At 35.5% G+C, this 18,829-nt stretch overlaps 4 protein-coding genes, 1 non-coding gene and 2 pseudogenes across 6 annotated transcripts; 3 read left to right on the forward strand and 4 right to left on the reverse strand.

Annotated features, from left to right (window-relative positions):
- Window positions 1–256: 256 nt before the first annotated feature.
- On the reverse strand, window positions 257–1,251 carry LOC120135906 (chorismate mutase 1, chloroplastic-like). Its single transcript, XM_039152064.1, has 4 exons — window positions 1,115–1,251; window positions 754–948; window positions 425–647; window positions 257–352 (listed from the first exon to the last, which is right to left on the reverse strand). The coding sequence occupies exons 1-4, from the start codon at window positions 1,249–1,251 to the stop codon at window positions 257–259; spliced, it is 651 nt and encodes a 216-aa protein (XP_039007995.1).
- Window positions 1,252–1,963: 712 nt separating this feature from the next.
- Window positions 1,964–4,948, forward strand: LOC120136059 (tRNA (guanosine(18)-2'-O)-methyltransferase-like). Its single transcript, XM_039152176.1, is given in 7 exon segments — window positions 1,964–2,226; window positions 2,471–2,924; window positions 3,114–3,187; window positions 3,190–3,248; window positions 3,470–3,531; window positions 3,782–3,920; window positions 4,568–4,948. Coding segments are annotated over 7 exon segments (1,041 nt in total). The 5' UTR covers window positions 1,964–2,114; the 3' UTR covers window positions 4,709–4,948.
- Window positions 4,949–5,204: 256 nt separating this feature from the next.
- LOC120135908 lies at window positions 5,205–7,272 on the reverse strand (annotated as a pseudogene).
- A 1,050-nt stretch (window positions 7,273–8,322) lies between these two features.
- Window positions 8,323–10,572, forward strand: LOC120135909 (annotated as a pseudogene).
- Window positions 10,573–10,578: 6 nt separating this feature from the next.
- LOC120136066 (membrane-anchored ubiquitin-fold protein 2-like) lies at window positions 10,579–11,853 on the reverse strand. Of its 2 annotated transcripts, none has more exons than XM_039152182.1 (4): window positions 11,655–11,853; window positions 11,173–11,334; window positions 10,993–11,086; window positions 10,579–10,902 (listed from the first exon to the last, which is right to left on the reverse strand). In XM_039152182.1, exons 1-3 carry the CDS (start codon window positions 11,785–11,787, stop codon window positions 11,028–11,030), a joined length of 354 nt encoding a protein of 117 aa, XP_039008113.1. In that variant the 5' UTR covers window positions 11,788–11,853; the 3' UTR covers window positions 10,579–10,902; window positions 10,993–11,027. The 2 variants fall into 2 exon arrangements, with proteins under 2 accessions (XP_039008113.1, XP_039008114.1); XM_039152183.1 differs by having other exon boundaries at window positions 10,993–11,083; window positions 11,655–11,802.
- Window positions 11,854–12,995: 1,142 nt separating this feature from the next.
- TRNAC-GCA lies at window positions 12,996–13,067 on the forward strand. The gene has a single exon. It is a non-coding gene; the product is annotated as a tRNA-Cys (tRNA).
- A 143-nt stretch (window positions 13,068–13,210) lies between these two features.
- On the reverse strand, window positions 13,211–17,661 carry LOC120135965 (probable galacturonosyltransferase 14). The gene is made up of 7 exons (XM_039152098.1): window positions 17,069–17,661; window positions 15,616–15,671; window positions 15,355–15,510; window positions 14,553–15,143; window positions 14,140–14,442; window positions 13,455–13,793; window positions 13,211–13,380 (listed from the first exon to the last, which is right to left on the reverse strand). Exons 1-6 carry the CDS (start codon window positions 17,277–17,279, stop codon window positions 13,509–13,511), a joined length of 1,602 nt encoding a protein of 533 aa, XP_039008029.1. The 5' UTR covers window positions 17,280–17,661; the 3' UTR covers window positions 13,211–13,380; window positions 13,455–13,508.
- Between the last annotated feature and the right edge of the window lie 1,168 nt (window positions 17,662–18,829).

Genomic DNA, 18,829 nt, shown 5'->3' on the forward strand with positions numbered 1-18,829 from the left:
AAGAACTGATCGGAACAGCAGGTATATATATACCTGCAAACACATGGTGTCACAAACGGCAGTAGATCCACAGTTACCGTCATCTCCTTCCTTGGCTAATTTCGGAACAATATTCTTGAAGTACATTTCCCACACTTTAGAGTTCATATTAATTGTATCAGCAATGGGATGCAGTACCTGTTTGATTCTCAGAAAAAAAAGGCTCCGGTAAGAAGTTAAAAACCTAGCAGAAGAGCGATGAAAGTAACGCCTCGTATCATTTTACCTGAGGATATGTCAAAGGTGGTAACAAGGGGTCAGGTAATTCATCCTGGAAGAATGGATGCTCGTCCGGGCTATTGTATCTGCCAACCTAATGTACAAATCAAAGGGTTTATCAGAAAAAGCACCGTGGATTTTGCTACACCTAATGAGTCTGCCATACCTGGGCATGAAGCTTTTCGGTTTCTCTAAGCATATACTCGACCAAAGAGCCATGGAAACCTTCCATTGAGAAGGAAGCAGGGTCATATGTACTCTGATTACGACAGTATTGAGCTCTCTCCAGAAGGCTAAAGATTATGCTGTCCTCTTGTCGAATTAACGAGTACCTCACGGCCTCGAGGGTCAAATTCTCGCTCACATCCACCCTTTGCTTTGTTACCGTTCTACAGAGAGGAAAACAAAAGCATGAATCACATTTGAACAATCTAAAAGCCAGAATTCTGGGTAAAGAACAAAAGAAAAGCCAAAAGGGTCGATTCTTTTTCATACTCAATAGAGTTGGAGGGAGCATGAACAGATTGGATTGCTTTCTTGGACAATCTTGCAGGGCATTGGAGCTTAAAGATGGGGAATTCTCTGGTTGGTGAAGTTAAAACAACACTAGTGGGTCTTGAAAACTTGGTTGCTCCAGGAACAGCAAACGAAGGTGGAGAAGAAGCACTCAACAACTTGGCCTCCATTGATCTTCAACAGAAAGATAGTAAAGAATGCAGAATTTCGAAGCTTTAAAACAATGAGTTGACTGAGGAAAATACGAAGGATATGTGTGTGTGTATATATATATATATATGCATATATGCACAGAAATATAAATTTTAGAAATTAAAAAAGAAAAAGAAAAATAACAGACTGATTCGCGGGTTCTTTGTGGTAGTTGAGTTGGGTGATTGAAAGTGGAAACGAAGGTTGTTGGAGAATGAGGTTCCAGAAGCTGCTTCTGTAACTGTTAACTGCCTCTGAATTTTTTCTGTTAGTTGCTGACGTCATATTTTATTATTATTTTTTTATTAATTTGACCTTTCATATATTCAACAGTGAATATATATTTCAACATGTGAATTCGGCTTTAAGACTAATTTAATACCTAATTTTTTTTATCCATTTAGATATTCAAATTTAGTTTAAGGCTTGATTCAAAATCTAAAAAAATCTAGTTCAAATACTTAAATAAAAAAATCAAGTATCAAATTAAATTATTAAATAAAATGATAAAAATCAATTTAAAATTTTCAAATTCAATGATCAACATTAGATAAAAGGTGACCAAACTTATAGTTGACCTACTTTTATGTAAATTTTTTTATTAAGATATAATATAAACTATTTGTTTTTTTGGAAAAAATAAATAACTTTTGGGTTTATTACGTTTTGGTCCCTATGAACATAAATGGTGAATTTATTAATGTGTCAACACTCAAAATTAACACGTGATAGTATCTTATTAGTCCACATGTAGATTAATATTAGATTTTAACACTATTATGGTGTAGGACCATATTGATAACAAAATTTAAACTGCAAGTATCATATTAGCCATTTTGAAAGTTTAGGGATTATATAAGAATAAATCTCAAATTTAAAGATTGTTATTGGTCTAATATTTTAGACGCCTTAATTTGAACATAATTCAAGGATCATCCAATTTAAAGATTTTGACGTCTTTTAGGAAGAAGAAAATCAAAGCAGTAAAGCGACAGCGTTTTGCCGTTATCTTCTTCCAGTTCTTTTCAGAAACCCTATCCATTCAATAAAAAGTGTTTTCCTCTACTACAACACTGCAACTCCTTGGCGCCATTAACAACGGCCACTTTTCTTTAAATCTCTGTAACAACCCCAGAAAAAGGGGGGAAATGAGTGCTTGCAATAGTCTAATTCGTACATATTTATCTAATCTTCATTGTAAACTTGACTTAAACCCTAAACCCTTCTCTCTTCCTCTTTCACTTCGCCCCCTTACTTCAGGTACGTTTCGTTGAATAAAACCTTCATTTTTTATGTTATTTGAAAAGACCATATTTTGTGTTTCTTAATTTCATGTTCTTTTAGTTAAATGCAATGCCTTTTTCTTTTCTGTTTATTTTTTAGTTAAATCTAGCGTCTTCCTGGAAGATATTCTTTATTTGGAGAACATCCTGGAGGAGTTAGATTAATTGTATGTAGATGAAATAAGCTGTTCTTTTATTCATCTTAATTTGGTTAAATTCAGTTCCTTTTTGCAGTCCAATTAGTGCTAGTAGAACCCGAACGAGGTCTTTCTCGGCTTTACAAGAAGTAGCCCCTTTAGAAGATGAAACCCCGGATGATTCGGCAAAGGACACCGTGGAACGCCTGCTGACTCACCAAGACGATGTTTCAAAGATGATGAAAATGGAGAGGAAATCGGGAATGGATATCCATAGTAAGCTTTGGTTTCCTTACTTCGATAGGTTTATCTGTGGGACTGAATCCCTGAGCAGCAGGGAAGTTATAGAGGCGATCGAACCTGCCTTGATGGAGGAGAGGAAAGAAAGGTTGAAGAGGGTGGTGAGAAATAGGAGCTATTCAGTTTGCTTAGTGGTGGAAGGGTTGTCTGATTTCGGAAATGTTTCGGCCACGTTCAGGTCTGCCGATGCCCTTGGCTTGCAGTCAGTTCATGTCGTATCATGTGACAGCTCGAAAAGGTGGTAAGACGATTGAAGCCAAGATGGGTCTTGTTTTTCGTTGTAGTTGTTTAATTCAAGCATTTTAAGTTGCTGTGCCTTCTATTCTTGTTGCATATTAGTAAATTCGTAGTTTGACTCTCTTAATGTCTTGTTTTTTTAGTTTGTTCAATCGATCAATTGCTTTCCTAACATCATTCGTCTATCCAGATACAGAGAAAACCGACATGTTAGCATGGGTGCAGAGAAATGGTTGGATATCGAACTTTGGAACTCTCCCAAGGAGTTTTTGAAGTTCTAAAATCACGCGGTTACCGGATCGCCACACACATAGGAATGGATGCGGTAATGATTTTTCCCACTTTTTCATGGTACTTCTTTCTAAAATATTGAACCTTAGGATAAATAAATGTATTTTATCATGTATCAGATTGCACTCTTTTTTCTCTCAAATCAGATTTTCAGTCACTGAAAAAAAAATTAAAATCCTTAGCAAGTAGATGGCCTTGGATGATCAAAGTTCGAATATTCTAAGTTGGGATACTAACATAACTCTCTATTTGCAGGTATCCATATATGACATGGATTGGTCAAGGCCAACTGCTATTGTAGTTGGGAATGAAAATAGGTAAATTTACATTGTTATCTTTGTAAAACTTCTCATAATTTCAGTAGTTCATTACAATATCAAAGATGTTTTATGTTTTTCTCATTTCAAGTCCATCCAACGCCTTGGTTTTTGTTGATGTGTTCCAAGTCTTGTAATATAATTATGTGTTGTTTTTATTTCTGTAATATGGCCAATTTTTTTTGCCATGGTTCTCTGTGCTACTCTTATCTTTTGATGTTCCACGTGGTTTATGTTACCCTGATTGCAGGGGAATAAGTGATGAGGCACTGGAACTGTCGGATTTGCATTGCAGTATTCCGATGAAAGGCATGGTTGACTCTTTCAATGTTTCAGTGGCCGCTGGCATAGTCATGCACCAAGCTGTATGTGACAGAACAATGCGCCTGGTAATATTTATTGCTTAAGTTCATAGATATATTGGTATTGCATGTATTGTGATTGTTCTATCTTTTATTGAATCTTGCTGGATTAAAGAGATAGTAGAAGATACCTGCATGAATCTATCTTTCCCAAAACTGACTGAACCTATTACACTGTACTTGTTTCTGCTCTAGTCTATAAACGGGATTTTTGTTGCATTGCGAATATTAGAAGTCTTTTCCTTTTGAAACTAAATATTCCTGTTTCAACTGGTCTCGGACATTTTCAACCATTTTTAGATATGAATCAATTCTTTTTTCTATGCACCTATGAATATCCTTGATCTATCAAGTCATGGAGGGTTTCTTGTTGATTAGTGTTCCAAACTTAGGGAGGTTGAAATGCATTTTTATCTGCTCATGTCAGTTTACTTTTGCCTATTTGCCATTGTTGTTCCGAGTTTCAGACCGTTTCATATCGAGTGCCATTGAGCCTTGAACTACATTAACTATTAACCAGAGATAAGCTCTCTCCCATTACAGAATGGTGGGTTCATTCCGGACATAGTTTACAAAATATGTATGCATTTAGTATTTGCAATAGTAGTAACTTCCTCATGAAGTTGTTTGCCTGCTTCGATTTATTTTAATTACATAGATTTCATCTGACACAGGGTTGCCATGGTGATTTGAGTGATGATGAAAGCCAAATCTTACTTGCGGAGTTCTTATTGCGTCATAATAATAGCTCGATCAACATAGCTCACGAGTATGCTAAGCGAAAGGCCCGTATACCTCCCATAGCAAGACTATGATGGAGCAGTCAAAGCAACGGATGATTTATGTACGATTATGATACATTTCATCTCCAAAGTCTCGGTAGATGTTGCAGCCAAGAAGTGAAGAACAGCAGTTTGATAAATTCATATTAAACCATCTTAGAAAGGAAGGGTGAGTGATTGAGTTAACTCAGATATGCTAGAGTTGTCAGATGCAATGGACTGAGTTAAAAGAATTGTGATTTTTTATTGTAGCTGATGCAGTATTCACAGTCTAGACAATTATAATGCAGAATTCTAGTAGTATATAAGCATGAGTATGGGATATGACACATTTAACAGATTTACTCTCCAGGGCGTAACGTTAATTTAGATTCGGATCGAATTTAATTCAATAAAAAAGTTCTGCCAAATCTGAGAGTACAAAACTTCTAACAATTTGAGTGTTTCCGCAGGAAAAAAAATCGAAATCATGAACTCACGTACAATCATTTATTGTTTCTTTCTTAAACAAGTCTTTTGAGTTTAGGTTTTAGAACAATTTCATTACTTCATCGTCATAATCAGATGACACAGACCCTGAGAGCCTCTGATTTGCCGGGCCGAATAGCAATTCGACACAGAATGCAGGGCCACATATCGATCTACCAGCAATCCCAACTTTGTCCAGATCCCGGATCTTAAACTGGCAAAGTTAAACGATGCAGTAAGTTTCTTGGCACATATCGGTTTATGAATCGCGGAAAACTTCTTGGAACGTACCTGTAACAAGCTGTTCTTGATGAAGGCCGTATTGAAACAGGCACAAAAAAGGCGGGCTCCGATCATTTTCTGGTAGAAAATGACACGCACGCCTCCCTTAACCTGTTGAATCCAAGCATATGATCGTATTCGAATTCATACATTAAGCATATGCATGTAGGTTAAACATCTGGCATTCTTCGAATTTGAGTTCGACATGATACAAAGCAGACACTAGTATATAGATGCAAAACTTTACAAATATGCAAGTGACTTACTTCAACAGATTTTTCGAAACAGTAGTCAAGACAATTCTTCTGATATAATACTGGACTCTCTGTGTCCATTTGGACTACGAAACGAGGCCCTTTCCATTCCGTTGCATCCCCCCTTCGACGTATGACAAGAAATACCTAGGACTGCAATTCCCTTCTGATCCTTTTTTGATTTCCCGACAGCAACTCTTGGCAGCTTCCACCGGTGGGCGGTACATCTGATCCGGGATCTGCCGAATAGGTTATAGGCACGTGAAACCAAGCTCAATTTATATCATGGCACTTTATTTGAATAATTAAGTTTACTTGGTGATACAAATGAACTAACCTCTTGGAGCTCGGAGACAACGAAGAAGACACAGTTGGTATTAACTGTATCGTAAAGCCGAATCTGCCGCAATACTTGGCTGCATGGTTGAGGCAAGTTCACTTCTGGAGGTCCGTTGCCAATTCCCCTAGGAAAAGGAAGTATCTTTTCCCAATACCCCACATAACGACGTTGGCTTGAAATAGAGACCTATCAGCAAAAGTGCAAAAACTTTGAACACAATAAAAACACTTCTCAAAAGCAAGACGATGCAATGAAATATATATATAAGAGCTATGTTATTCGAGCAAAGTATTTCGAGGAAATGAAGAATCGGAGCAACATAGTTACTTACCCCTTCATTGTTAGTGGTCCGCATTTGGGCGTATAACTGAAGTGCTTCCTCAGCTGACATTCCAGTGTGTTAGACTGTTAAAGAACATGCACGTGTATTGCTGTTAAAGAAATATGCACATGTATTAAGCAGTTAGTCTGTTAAGTGGTTAGCTGGAGTTGTTAGGCAGTTAGAGGAAAGCTGATGAGCATTGTATCTCTTATAAATTGGTGTACTTGTTGATATGAAAGATCATCCTTTTCCTGTGTAAATACACCATTGAAATTAGTTTTCTAATACAGTGTAAACAAGGTATGCACATACCATTAAGCCTGTTCAACCTTTGCCTGCGTGCAAATTCAGTGGAGAATGCAAGCTTTAAAAACAAGAACGTTACATAAAAACTTGGATTTAAGTATAACCGGTGGATAACGGTATGTGTTCGACATGAATATGTTCAATTTTAGGAGTTAATATCATGCAATGCACGACTGCAATATTTTTATGGTCCTTTGATAGCCATGAATGAACACTCTCACAGAACTTCTTCATCATTTCGAAGTGGGGAACATGATTGTCATCGAAAGGGAACCACTCGACTCGACCATGAAAGTGTGATGGATCATAAGCTTCTTCTATGCACACATTATAGACCTTGCAATGCCCCTGATGTCTCATTTCCAGCACAGACTTGACCTGCCACAGAGGATTCCGATACACCGCTCGCATACGTTCGGCAGGGAAGGACATTGCCAACACACGATCGGTTATATAAGACATGTTGAGATCGTATCCGCCGACTACGATTCACCTTCTTTTCTTGGACACCAAGTTCCGGTTCCAAGAACTTGCCGAAAGATAAGAAAAGATTTGACGCGGAAGAACAAGAGTGGTGTTTTCACCCTTCAGCAGCCCTGCCATGGAAAACTTCAACCCCATTTGCTGATACAAAGAAGAATGCTTTGGATGCGAGCAGGAGATGAATGTTGATGTTGATGATGAAGACCATCTTTCATATAAGTGGGACTTTTGACTGTTTTATTCTAATTTTGATGAAACTGTGACATCATATTTGGAGCAAATCCAGGCAATTTACACAAAAAAGTGTAAAAACATGTCAACAAAATTACAGTTGGGGTAACTGAAATTTGTAGGACGGTTCGTTTGGGTGTCCTTTTTACAATTTTTCCAAGCTGTTTTCCTGTTCCTTTATATTTAAATACTAAATTGATAATTTAACTATAATTTAAGAGTCAACTTAGCCCATTTAATTTTAACATAATGTCAAATTAGTGTCTAATATTTGCTAAAATGATCGCTTTGATCATTGTTCTTTGAATATTTTAACTTCTAATGTTTTATTTTTTAATCAAAATAATATATATTAGATAAAAATAATTAATTGACTAATAAGTATGTTACTGACATGACATTTTCATATTTGTTTAATTAGTAATATATCACGTGTTACATTACCACTTTAGATAATATGACACGTGTCACATTAATATCATGACATGATATATATCAGATTATCACTTTGAATAATATGATGTATATCACGTCATCATTTTGATAATGTAATATATAGATTATGAAATATCATCAATTACATATATATATATATATATATATATATATATATAAAATTATGCGTTAACCTCAATCAACTAATGATTTCAATTTAACCGAAGTTATTTTAACTAAAAATTAAAACGTTAAAAATTAAAATATTTAAAAATATATATTAAAATTAAAATAACCATTTATACAAACATTATTAGTCAGACTAATTTTTCCATTCCTTTTGTTTCATTATTTTTCCCATCCTCGCATAATCCAAGTTGGACTATGAACCTCCACGTGTCGCAACCATGTCTCGTATTACAACAAGTGCATCTTGTCTTTGTCCTCCTTGCAAGAACTTTCTGGTTATTGTTTCAAGTTAAAACTGCAAAATTAACGAAACAAAGATTCCCAAAAGGGAAAAAGAATGGTGGCAGTCATTGCTGTTTCTTCTCCAAAATCAACTCTTTTTCATAGTCCAATCTATTTAAGAGATTCCAATTCGAGTTTCCTTGGTAATTCCTTGAAGGGATTTTCTTTACAGTTGAAACCAAGAAGAAGAAAGCGAAAAGAATGTAATTTCAGCTTGGTGATTGCTTCAGCTGGTTCTGGTTCCAGCACCGCCGCAGCTTGAAGCGATAGCGGTGGCTCCGCCAACAGGTTTTACTTTAACTTCACCGGCTTCCCTTTCCCCCTTGGCCCTTTTCTTAACAGGCGCACTACTAGGACTGAGGTCAGTTTTTTCTTCTTTAACTAATGTCATACAAAAGTTTGAATTTTGAAGTTTAATCGATCGATAATTTCTTATACTGATTCTTCTTCTTCTTCTTCTTCGAGTTTTTGTAGGCTGTGAAAGGCTCTATATGGCTATCCGAACAAGAGCAAGCTTTAGGGTTCAGCAGTGTGTCCACAAACATTCGGATGACGGTCATCAAACTCAAATCCGGGGGACTATCGGTTCATGCACCTATAGCCCCTACCAAAGAGTGCATCGAGGTTCATTTTTCCTCTCTAAATTCTCGATTTTTCGATTATGCATCGATTTCGTAAGACTTCGATTGCAGCTGGATTGAGGAGGAAAATGAAAACAAGAAAATTCATTGATTTGCTTCATCTTATAAGATGAAAATTCATTGTCTGTTATTTGTTATAGAACCGCAAGTTCTATGGTTAAATCATTCAGTCCTAATAGTCGGACCGAATGAACTGTTGACTCAAAGGCATCACTGGTTTGACCTCTACTCCGGTTTTGCTCTTTAACGAACTTCTTCTGCATTATCTAACAAGGGATTTATCTGTTATGAGCATAAGATTGGGTGGGTCCATTCTCTAGAAAATTTCCAAAGGCTCAAGTTTCGGGATTTTTCGTGCCAAAATCTTGAAAAACGAGGATCCATCGACTCCATGGGCGGATGAGATTGAACAGAAAGTTCTCAGCTCACCAGAAGTTGGCAAGTAAAGTTAAATGAGCTGCTTTCAATTATACATCTAAAGATGTCCAAGTTCGAACTCGATTACCTTGAACTATTTCAGGAATTGGACCATACGTAGAGGTTGCTTTCTATCATAAACGTTCGAGAACACTTCTGGTTACAGACGCTGTCATATATGTTCCGAAAAAGCCACCGGAGAGTATCAACAAAGAGTACCTCTTGGCATCAACCATAAATGGATTGGCAGTGAAGATTCTTAGCAAAGGGAAGAAAGTTATTGATGAACCAGTTGCTGACAACGAAATAAACCGTAAAAAATTAGATTTTCATTATTTCGAAGAAGAGCTCAAATACTTTCAAATAATCAAATTAGTTTCATAAAACTTGAATATGTTCACGTATACGAGAACTTGAATGAGAGTAATGCATGATGTCGCAGGATGGGAAAGAATGGTTCTACAGATACTGCTCCTCGGTCCGTCGAATCTTTTGGAACCAAAGGCTAGTTTTGCTCAGATGTCTCAAAAGTTTATTGTTTCTCCAATTGTAAAGACACTAGTTTTCAGCAAAGTTCCAGAAAAGGTAAGAACTTAGAGCCCTTTTGATCTATATTATATGTTATCCCGAACTTAGAACCAAAGGTAAGTATCTTTACTGGTTTTCTCCAATTGTCAAGAACCCCTGGCCTATTTGATTTAGGGTGTAACTGTTTACTATCTTTCATCCTTCTCCAAAATTCAGGTTCGGGATTGGATTGACGGCATTGCAAGGGACTGGAAATTTAAGAGGATAATCCCAGCACATTTCACAGGACCGATCAAAGCAGGCCGAGCTGAACTGTTAGCTGCATTTGCATTTCTTGATGATCTTTTGGGTGAGCGTTATGTGACTCGGCCTTCACTTTCTCTTCTCTTCACATATCTCATGGGGAAGGCAGCCAGTTACTTTCACACCAGATGATACGAGGACCTTATCATCACTCGATGAGTTTTCAGTGTCTGTCAGAGCTGTTAAGAAGACGGTCTCAGGTCGGAAACGATGACCTGGAGCTCCTTAACTCGCAGAAACTTAGATATATCTAAGCTTTTACATATTCGTATACCATTTCACAATTATGCAAACATGTTTACAATCTCAAGGACAACAAAAACAAGATTTTTGATTACCCTTTGAGATTTTACTGTTTAATTGAAATTATATGCAAAAATGAGATGATGAAATATTGGCAGCATTTGCAAAAAAAAGGTCCAACATGAATCTTTATAATCAGTTAAAAGTATGACAACAGCCAACATGAGTTCAATTACAAGATAAAATACGATATTATACAAGGGAAGACGAACCAGAAACACAAAAATGCATTTGATGTAACGAAATTGGACAAAATCTGCGATTCAATAACTTGAAACGAGAAAAGTGAAAGGAAATGATGGATGGTGACCGGCTAAACAAATAAGGTGTAATCTGGAAGCAAAAAACACGACCTATATGATAAATCTGCAAGATGCTGACCACCTTCGTCGATCGGAAAAGTCTCCAAGTTCATCTTCAATACCAGTTCCAGCACTCCTCATCTGCAGAAAATTTTGGATGGAACTTAGTTTAAAAACCAAGGGTTATGTTATGTTCGTTGCAAAAGAAACAGTAGAGTAACGGAAAACTACCTGAAAATGATGTCATGCTTTCGGCGAGCTGTGGATTATAATATGACACATACACATTTTTTCTGCCGTGCTTGATTTGTTGCCTTATTTTCTGCTTGATAAAGAAAGAAAGATAATTCAAAACTGTATATGAGAAAGTTCAGATTACAATGTTTGGATCCCCACAGATAATAACTGTACCTTTCTCTGAAGGAGGTTGAACGACAACATGCATCGTCGTCAACGCGTCAGGAATATCACAAAGTGGGCTTTGGCACTCCCCCAGTGCTCTGTTGTTCTCCAATATTTTTCCAGCACTAATTAACTTGAGATCTTTCACTGTCCTTGGACCATTCTCCTTCTCTGCACAAAATTAAACAAGTGTGATTACATGCTTGGAACAACTTTAACATGACAATGCACACAAAAAAGAAGGCAAAAACAAACAAACAGGAACGATATACTAGCATAAATATTAGAACTTCAGCCCAGAACATCTTGAAAAAGTTTGAAAACCCGGCATCCGACAGACACCCATTTCCAATAAAAACACCAATGATGCACTGAAGCAAACCGAAAACCAGTACAATATGTTGGTTTAAGTGATAAGAAAGAGAAATATTCAATGACAGACTGACTCATCAAATGATACAAGTTCGGATTTAGTCGAACTTCGAACTAACCTTTATGCCATTGTGCAAGAACACTTTCCTTCAAGGTTGCAACACTGGTGGCAGCAGGAAAGGTTTTGGGACCGATATCCGGTCCATCAGTCAATCTAAACTTGATCTCCAATTGATCTTGAACACTAGCCATCTCCAGGAATCAGGAACCTTGAAACTTGAAAATCCCAACTCCTCGAGATCTTTACTTGGCCCCTTCTCCTTTATTGTAAACAAAAACCTCAAAAGGTGGCATTCAACCAGTTCAAAATTCGAATACCAGCATCTGCGACTCCTTTCGATAAGAAAAAGAAAAACTGAATCACTGAACTCAGAAACAAGGTAGTAACAGATATGCAAGGGAACTATAAAAGGTAGCAACTTCAAGATAGATTTGATAACTGTTTCAAAGTAAACCAAAATGGGTAAATCCAAAGATAGAACATAATCCACTGCAAAATTTTTAAAGCACGAGAAAAAAACAGTTCAAGACATAGAATAACACATTAAAATCACAAATAAGTAAAGCGTCAACCAATATTTAAAGAAGAAAAAATCTCAAAACCAAGAGAAGCAAACCAGCCAAATCCCGACAATTGATCACTCTGATATCGAACAAACACTTAAAAGCAGTGCAAAAGTTTAATGGGTCATCTTACTTGTTCCAAAACTGATCTGGGTTGGTTTTTGTTGGCTGAAAAATCCAAGCTTCGAAGAACAAGAAAAGCCGATTGGGTTGCTTTGATATAATTATTAAGAATGCTATTAGATCAAATCAATAAACGAAGAAGAGATCAAATAAATCTCTACAAACGAGGATGTCTCGGAGTTTCCTAAATCTATGGTCAATGATTCCATATTCTTGCCTTGTTCTCGTAGAGCTATGGAATTTGGACAATTTTTTCTTTTTCTAAAGATAAAAGTAAACTCTAACATGTTTTGCATGCAACATCACAACCATTGGATTTTGATATTCGATCATCTTGGTTCTTTATTTGCTGCTTCCGCGTGAAAATCAGCATTATATTTTTACAAAACAGCTTTTAATCTTTTAAATTTGATAAAATTTTAATTATTTTGATAATATAACACTTTAAAATTATATTATATGATACAAGTTCAAAATTTTACATCATTAACATAATCAAATCTAAGAGTAGGACTAATCTGATAAAAAAATAAAAATCAAATAAAAAGATTATCACAATTAAAGACTAAAAATATACTTCTGTCTGCTGTGAACTAGGTACAAAATGGATAAACTCTTTTTTTTTTAAAACTATTTATTAAAATAATTTAAAAGGAGAATGTAATTAGTGATTAAAATAATCATTAAATATATATTCTTCTTAATTATTAACAGGGTCCATAGCTCAGTTGTAGAGCATTTGACTGCAGATCAAGAGGTCATCGGTTCAAGTCCGGTTGGGCCCTAAATTGCATAAATATTTTTAAACAACATCTAAAATCAAGAGGGCAAAAAGATAATGAAAGCAATAAAAGAATATAATTTTCTCATTGGAAAGGAAAAATAGAGTCTAAGTTGTCTTTCCACATCATTGAACCATTTCTAATCTGTGTATTTGCACCTCAGCTTATTCCAAAGAAGTACGTAGGAAAAGCAGTATGAGAACCCAGAAAAACATTGCTTGCTATGTTACAAACTAACAGAATCCCAGCAGGTCCTTCCTAAAAAAATGTTAATAGAACCAATCAATCCTGTTGTCAAAATTGTTGCTTTCTTGGCCAATTTGTAATCTCACCTTCTTAAATAAGCCTCCAGAAAATCTTCAGGCTGCGATAAAACTAACCCCACTCGACTTGCTTGTGTCTCTTCTACGTATTCCGTTCCTTCTAAACCCTCTAGTTGCTTAACTACCATTGCAAAATGTGACAGCTCCTAACAAAGTCATTGGAGTAGTTCACATACTTGGTCCAAAATGGCCGAAGGTGTTCGAAGCCAATCTCCAACCATGGTTTTGCCTGGCCGTTGTAATGAATAACTGCAGCTCTCTTCACGTTCTCGATCTTGGTCTTACTCTGATAGCCCAAGCCTAGCATATGCCATGATGAGTCGATAGGATGAACATAGCCTCTAAAAGCAATCAGAGCAGGTGGTAGAGTTCCAAGCTTCCACATGGTCAAGTTTGACTTCAGGTTCTGCCACAAACAAACCAGCAATCAGAGTAAAACTGTAAGAACCAAATACTAATCAATCAATTTATTGTTATGGTCAAGTTAATACTTGAAAATTATTCAAAACGAAATGAAATTCATTTTTTCAGAAACAATGCCCTAAACGAAACATGCCAAGATCATCAGATATTAAGGAACGAAGGCAATGATGATATTTCATTGGTCTGAATCCTCTGGCAAAAAAGTCTATGATATTTCATTTCCAGTGCTCAAAATAATATTGTGATAGTCACCATGAGTTAAAATCCAAAAGGAAAGGGAAAGATCAAATCACAGAAATAGTCAAGAAACTTAGTATGTGATAAGTTACCTCTCTCAGCCAGAAATGATATGTTTCTCTTATATTTGTTTTTCTCCATGCACGGAGATCAAGTATATTCATTCCATAAGCCCATGCACATTCATCAGGATCCAAATACTTGGCTATAAGGGGATGAGAAAAGTTAAAGTAGGTTTTGAAATGTTTTGACATGACCCACTCATCTTCACCTTTACAAGTTTCTATAGCTCCATTAACCTTTCCTTGTAGATCAATCTTCCAAAGTGGAGACAAATCACGTTGGATCACAACATCGTCATCCAAAAAAACTATTTTGTCGATGTCTGGAAAGAGCTGTTAAAAACATACAACCAAACAGACATTTAGAAGGGAAGACATTGTGCTATAAATGAAACTGTCCATGTAAGATAAAGAAAGAAATTGGTATAGCTACATCTAATTACCTCGGGTAAATATATCCTGAGATGGTTGAGCAAGGATATGTACTTTGGGCTTCTCGCCTGCAATTTTGAAGCGAATTTTCGAGGAGAAGTATCAGAGAGATTTGCCCCTGCAATATGATTTCCATGATAGTAATTTCTGATACCATCATGGCTCTCTACTGCTTCAAGCACTGGAACATTCTCTCTAGTTAACCAATCAAACTGGTGAAGACCTTTCACTTCAACTATGATAGGTGCTACTGGATTTAGTGCAAACCAAGCATGCATACCCGCATAAGTTTTCTTGTCAGTGATGACATGAAAGACGACCTTTTCAGGTTCTAGTGATGACTGGACAACAGAAGTAACAACTACAGATGCAGCCAATATGTTGTCCGTTGACAAGACAAAGTGGCAGTAAGAGTTATTAGAGAGCACATGGAGGAGCTCAGGTGGAGGTAGTTGTTTGCGTGCATAGGCATTGGTAGAGTATTCATCAGTTAAACGCAAAGAAAGACAATATAGGCCTTTTGGTATAGAACTTGCAGCAAAGTGCCTATTTGTCAGCTCTGAAAATTTAGATTCCTTAATTTCTCTTTCAAGTTTCTCCATCTGTGTATAAAAGACAAAAAAGAAACTAAGTAGAAGTTCACCAAGCTTAGATATTATGAGAAAATTAGAATCCATAAAAAATCTATATTCAAATATTTAATTTCTGAACATTTACATTTGTCAACTTTTTAAATATATAAAAGATAATATAATTTAAAAAAAGAAAAAAAAGTAATTTCAAAGTAACAATCTTTATGCAGAATGGCAATACCATTGCTCTTAACGAGAATGCAAAATTCTTTGCGTCATATTGGTTGTTCTTCAGTTCAGAAACTAGTTGACTAAACGAATCTGGAAGCTTTAGACCATCAGGGATTTCCTCAGTGATTACTTGATTGAGGATCTTATAAAAGTCCTTAACTAGTTTCTGCAGCAGAAGCATTGTAACCATAAAAAACAACTCTAGATAAATGGCTGTCGATAAGACAAAACCAAAAAAGCAGTTCTTGTATGGAGAGAACGGGATAGTTACTCCTGAATCATCAACTCTCCCAAGAAACCTCGGTCCTAGGTGTCTGCCTAAGCAATCTGGGCATAGTAGACCAAAAAGAAAAGTCATGGACTCAAAGATAATATTATAAAAAGTAAAAGACCATATAAACACTAAGAAGTCAACAAGAAAAGTTGACCAAGTTCTTCAAAGGTCAGTCAAATTTACTCTATCTAACCACTAAAATGCATTGACCAGAAAAATCAAATAACACAAGTAAAAAAAAACCTGACTTACAAGCAACCGATTTCAAGCATCAATGAGGCACTATTATATAAGTCTGGATTAACTAGTTCTAATCAACATCCAAGGTCTTTCTATCAAGAAAATAGGTGCTCAAATTCAAACATTAAATACATAAATATACTATTGAAAAATTGAAAAATCTAGTCCAAAGTTTACCTATCCCAAATAAAAATAAGAATCAACAAAGAGCATGAATTATAAAATAACCACTAACTTCGGAGGCCATTCCAACCGAATTATAGACATTAGAAATTGTTAAAATATATTAACTGAGACCATGAGGCAATAAATGCTATTGAACTTCCAGAACTATCTGCATAAGTCATCTGATACCCAAAGCGTTTTTATTAACAAATGAACTGCACTGACCTGAGATTCAAACCAACCAATAAAATTAAGTCCAATAAACTCATTAAGAAATCTATTTTTACTGTATTTGGATCCTATAACAACATAAACTGTTAATTTTCAGCACTAATGTATATAAAATAATCATCAAAATACACGGCAAAAGAAATGTTTAAGGATCAAAGTAATCATGACCGAAAACAACCCACATATCCTAATCCATCTGTAATCTAAAAGTAACCAACATATTAATGAATTAGCTCCATCCAGACACTAAATCGGATTGAAAGCAATCCAATTAAAACCGGAGCATCATAAATATGAACCAAACCAAAGAAAAGCAAGATTGTCCCTTACCCCTAAATCAAGAGCGTGAATAAGCACACATATAAACAAACGGGGATCGAGATAATCCAAGATTCCAAGAAACAAACCATTTCAACTAAATTACGATTATACGAAGATAACAGAGGAACCAAGTTCCAATATATAGTCCGATTGGATTCATTCATACCCTAAACCATATTGACATGAATCCAGAAAATGAGGGCATCACAACATCAACCAAAATCACATGAACAAAGTAAGAATCGGATAATTAAGATTCCAAGAAAAGCCTAACAGATGATAGAACTAACATCAAATGCATAAAGAAAAGCCAAATGTATACCAAATACACATGAACAAATTAAGAATCGGATAATTAAGATTCCAAGAAAAGCCTAACAGATGATAAAAGTAAGATCAAATGCATAAAGAAAAACCAAAGCAAGCCTAATCAAGATCTAACTGAAAAGAAGAAGAAAAAAAAAGAATGTTAAGAGATTAAAAGAAAGGGTACCAAGTGAGGAGCACTTGTTGGCACCTTCAAGGGTAACAAGAGCAGTAAGAATGAAGACAAAAGGCAACAAGAAAGCGAGAATGAGAATGGTGTGGAACAGGGTCCGGTAGGAAATATGCCTAGCTGCCACTTTGATCTTCATTAAGTTTGTAAACCCATTGTTGCTTGATATCTTTATACTTCTCATGCTAGGCGAGATGTGAAGCTGCATCCTTCTCTATGCGGCCCCACCACATATAAACAAATCTTCTCTACTCTATCCAAAAACGCATTCCCTCGCTTTTCAATATAAAAACCAGCTGCCGCTGCTTCACAATCTCTCACTTTGCTCCTCTCCACACCCAGTCCAACCACTACCACCATCAGGTCCAATCTTTGATTTTTTGATCTGGGTTTCCTCAAAAATTCTCCCCTTTGTTGTTGGTTCTTCTGACAAAGACCCCCACCGCATTGGATTTTTAACACCCACCAAAATTTGGATTTCTTTTCTCTCTATTTATTGAGTCTGGGTCGTGATTATTGAAGCTTAAACTTTGTTGTTTTGTTGTTTTCCCATGGATCAAGATGGAAAGGATAAGAATGAATGAATAAGGAAAAATAGGTAATTTACCCTTTTTGGTTCCAATAGAACTTTTCAAATCGGTGGATCAATTCATCAACTTGAATTTTCTTTAGAAATTAAATAAATTAATATGTTAGTTTATTAAAAATAAACAAATAAAAAATGATAATCAGATTTTTTGCTTAAGAAAATTGATTTTGAGGAGTCAAAATGTTGGATTTAGAGCCAGATAAATGTGGGGATGAGTTTGACCTTTGGACTAAATTTAGAGAGAACATTTATATGTGGGTATTATTTTCCTAATTTTACTTTTTAAAAATATTTTATATTATTACTGATAAATTTATGCTACTTTTACAGTGATTATATAATCATATTTCAATTTGAAAAAATTACATCTAATTCTTTTAAATTTAAATTAAGGTATAAATAGTTTTTGAAATTAAATTAACAGTCAATCGATTTATTTTTAAATATGAAAAATATTAAATTTTAATAAGTACGTGTCACAAATATTATTACATTTAAAAATTAACAAAATCTTAGATTAATCGGATTAAAATTAAGAATCGTTATTTTATTGTGTCGTCCTATGTCTCAGGAAAGGCGGGTTAATATACGGCGTTACCGGATACATTAAAAGATATTTAACAAATTCGATTTAGTGCTACCGGAAATGTTGACTAATAATAATGTAGTAGGCCTAAGTCATGAAGAAATATTAAAAAATTGTGCAACCGGCAAACTTAACTTGTCGGTTCGTGTCGATCCAAATTAAAAATGTATCGATCCACAACGATATAACAGGTAAAACTATGACAAAACAGGTATTGAAAAGATGAATCCGGTAAAGCGGTACCGGATATATTTAAAGTGTCGGTACTTTAATATAAGGATCGACACTTCGTTAATTTAAAAGAGAAGTAGTTTTAGCGCCTATAAAGTGTCGATACTTTAAAAAAAATGTATCGATCCACAACGATATAACAGGTAAAAATATGATAAAACCGGTATCAAAATGATGAAACCGGTAAAACGCTACCGGATATATTAAAAGTGTCGATACTTTATATAAGGATCAACACTTCGTTAATTTAAAAGAGAAGCAATTTTAGCGCCTATAAAGTGTCGATACTTTTAAAAAATGTATCGATCCACAACGATATAACATGTAAAAATATGATAAAACCGGTATCAAA

This window comes from Hibiscus syriacus, unplaced genomic scaffold (genome assembly GCF_006381635.1).
Source record: "Hibiscus syriacus cultivar Baekdansim isolate YM2019G1 unplaced genomic scaffold, ASM638163v2 tig00110621_pilon, whole genome shotgun sequence".
Lineage (NCBI taxonomy): Eukaryota > Viridiplantae > Streptophyta > Magnoliopsida > Malvales > Malvaceae > Hibiscus > Hibiscus syriacus.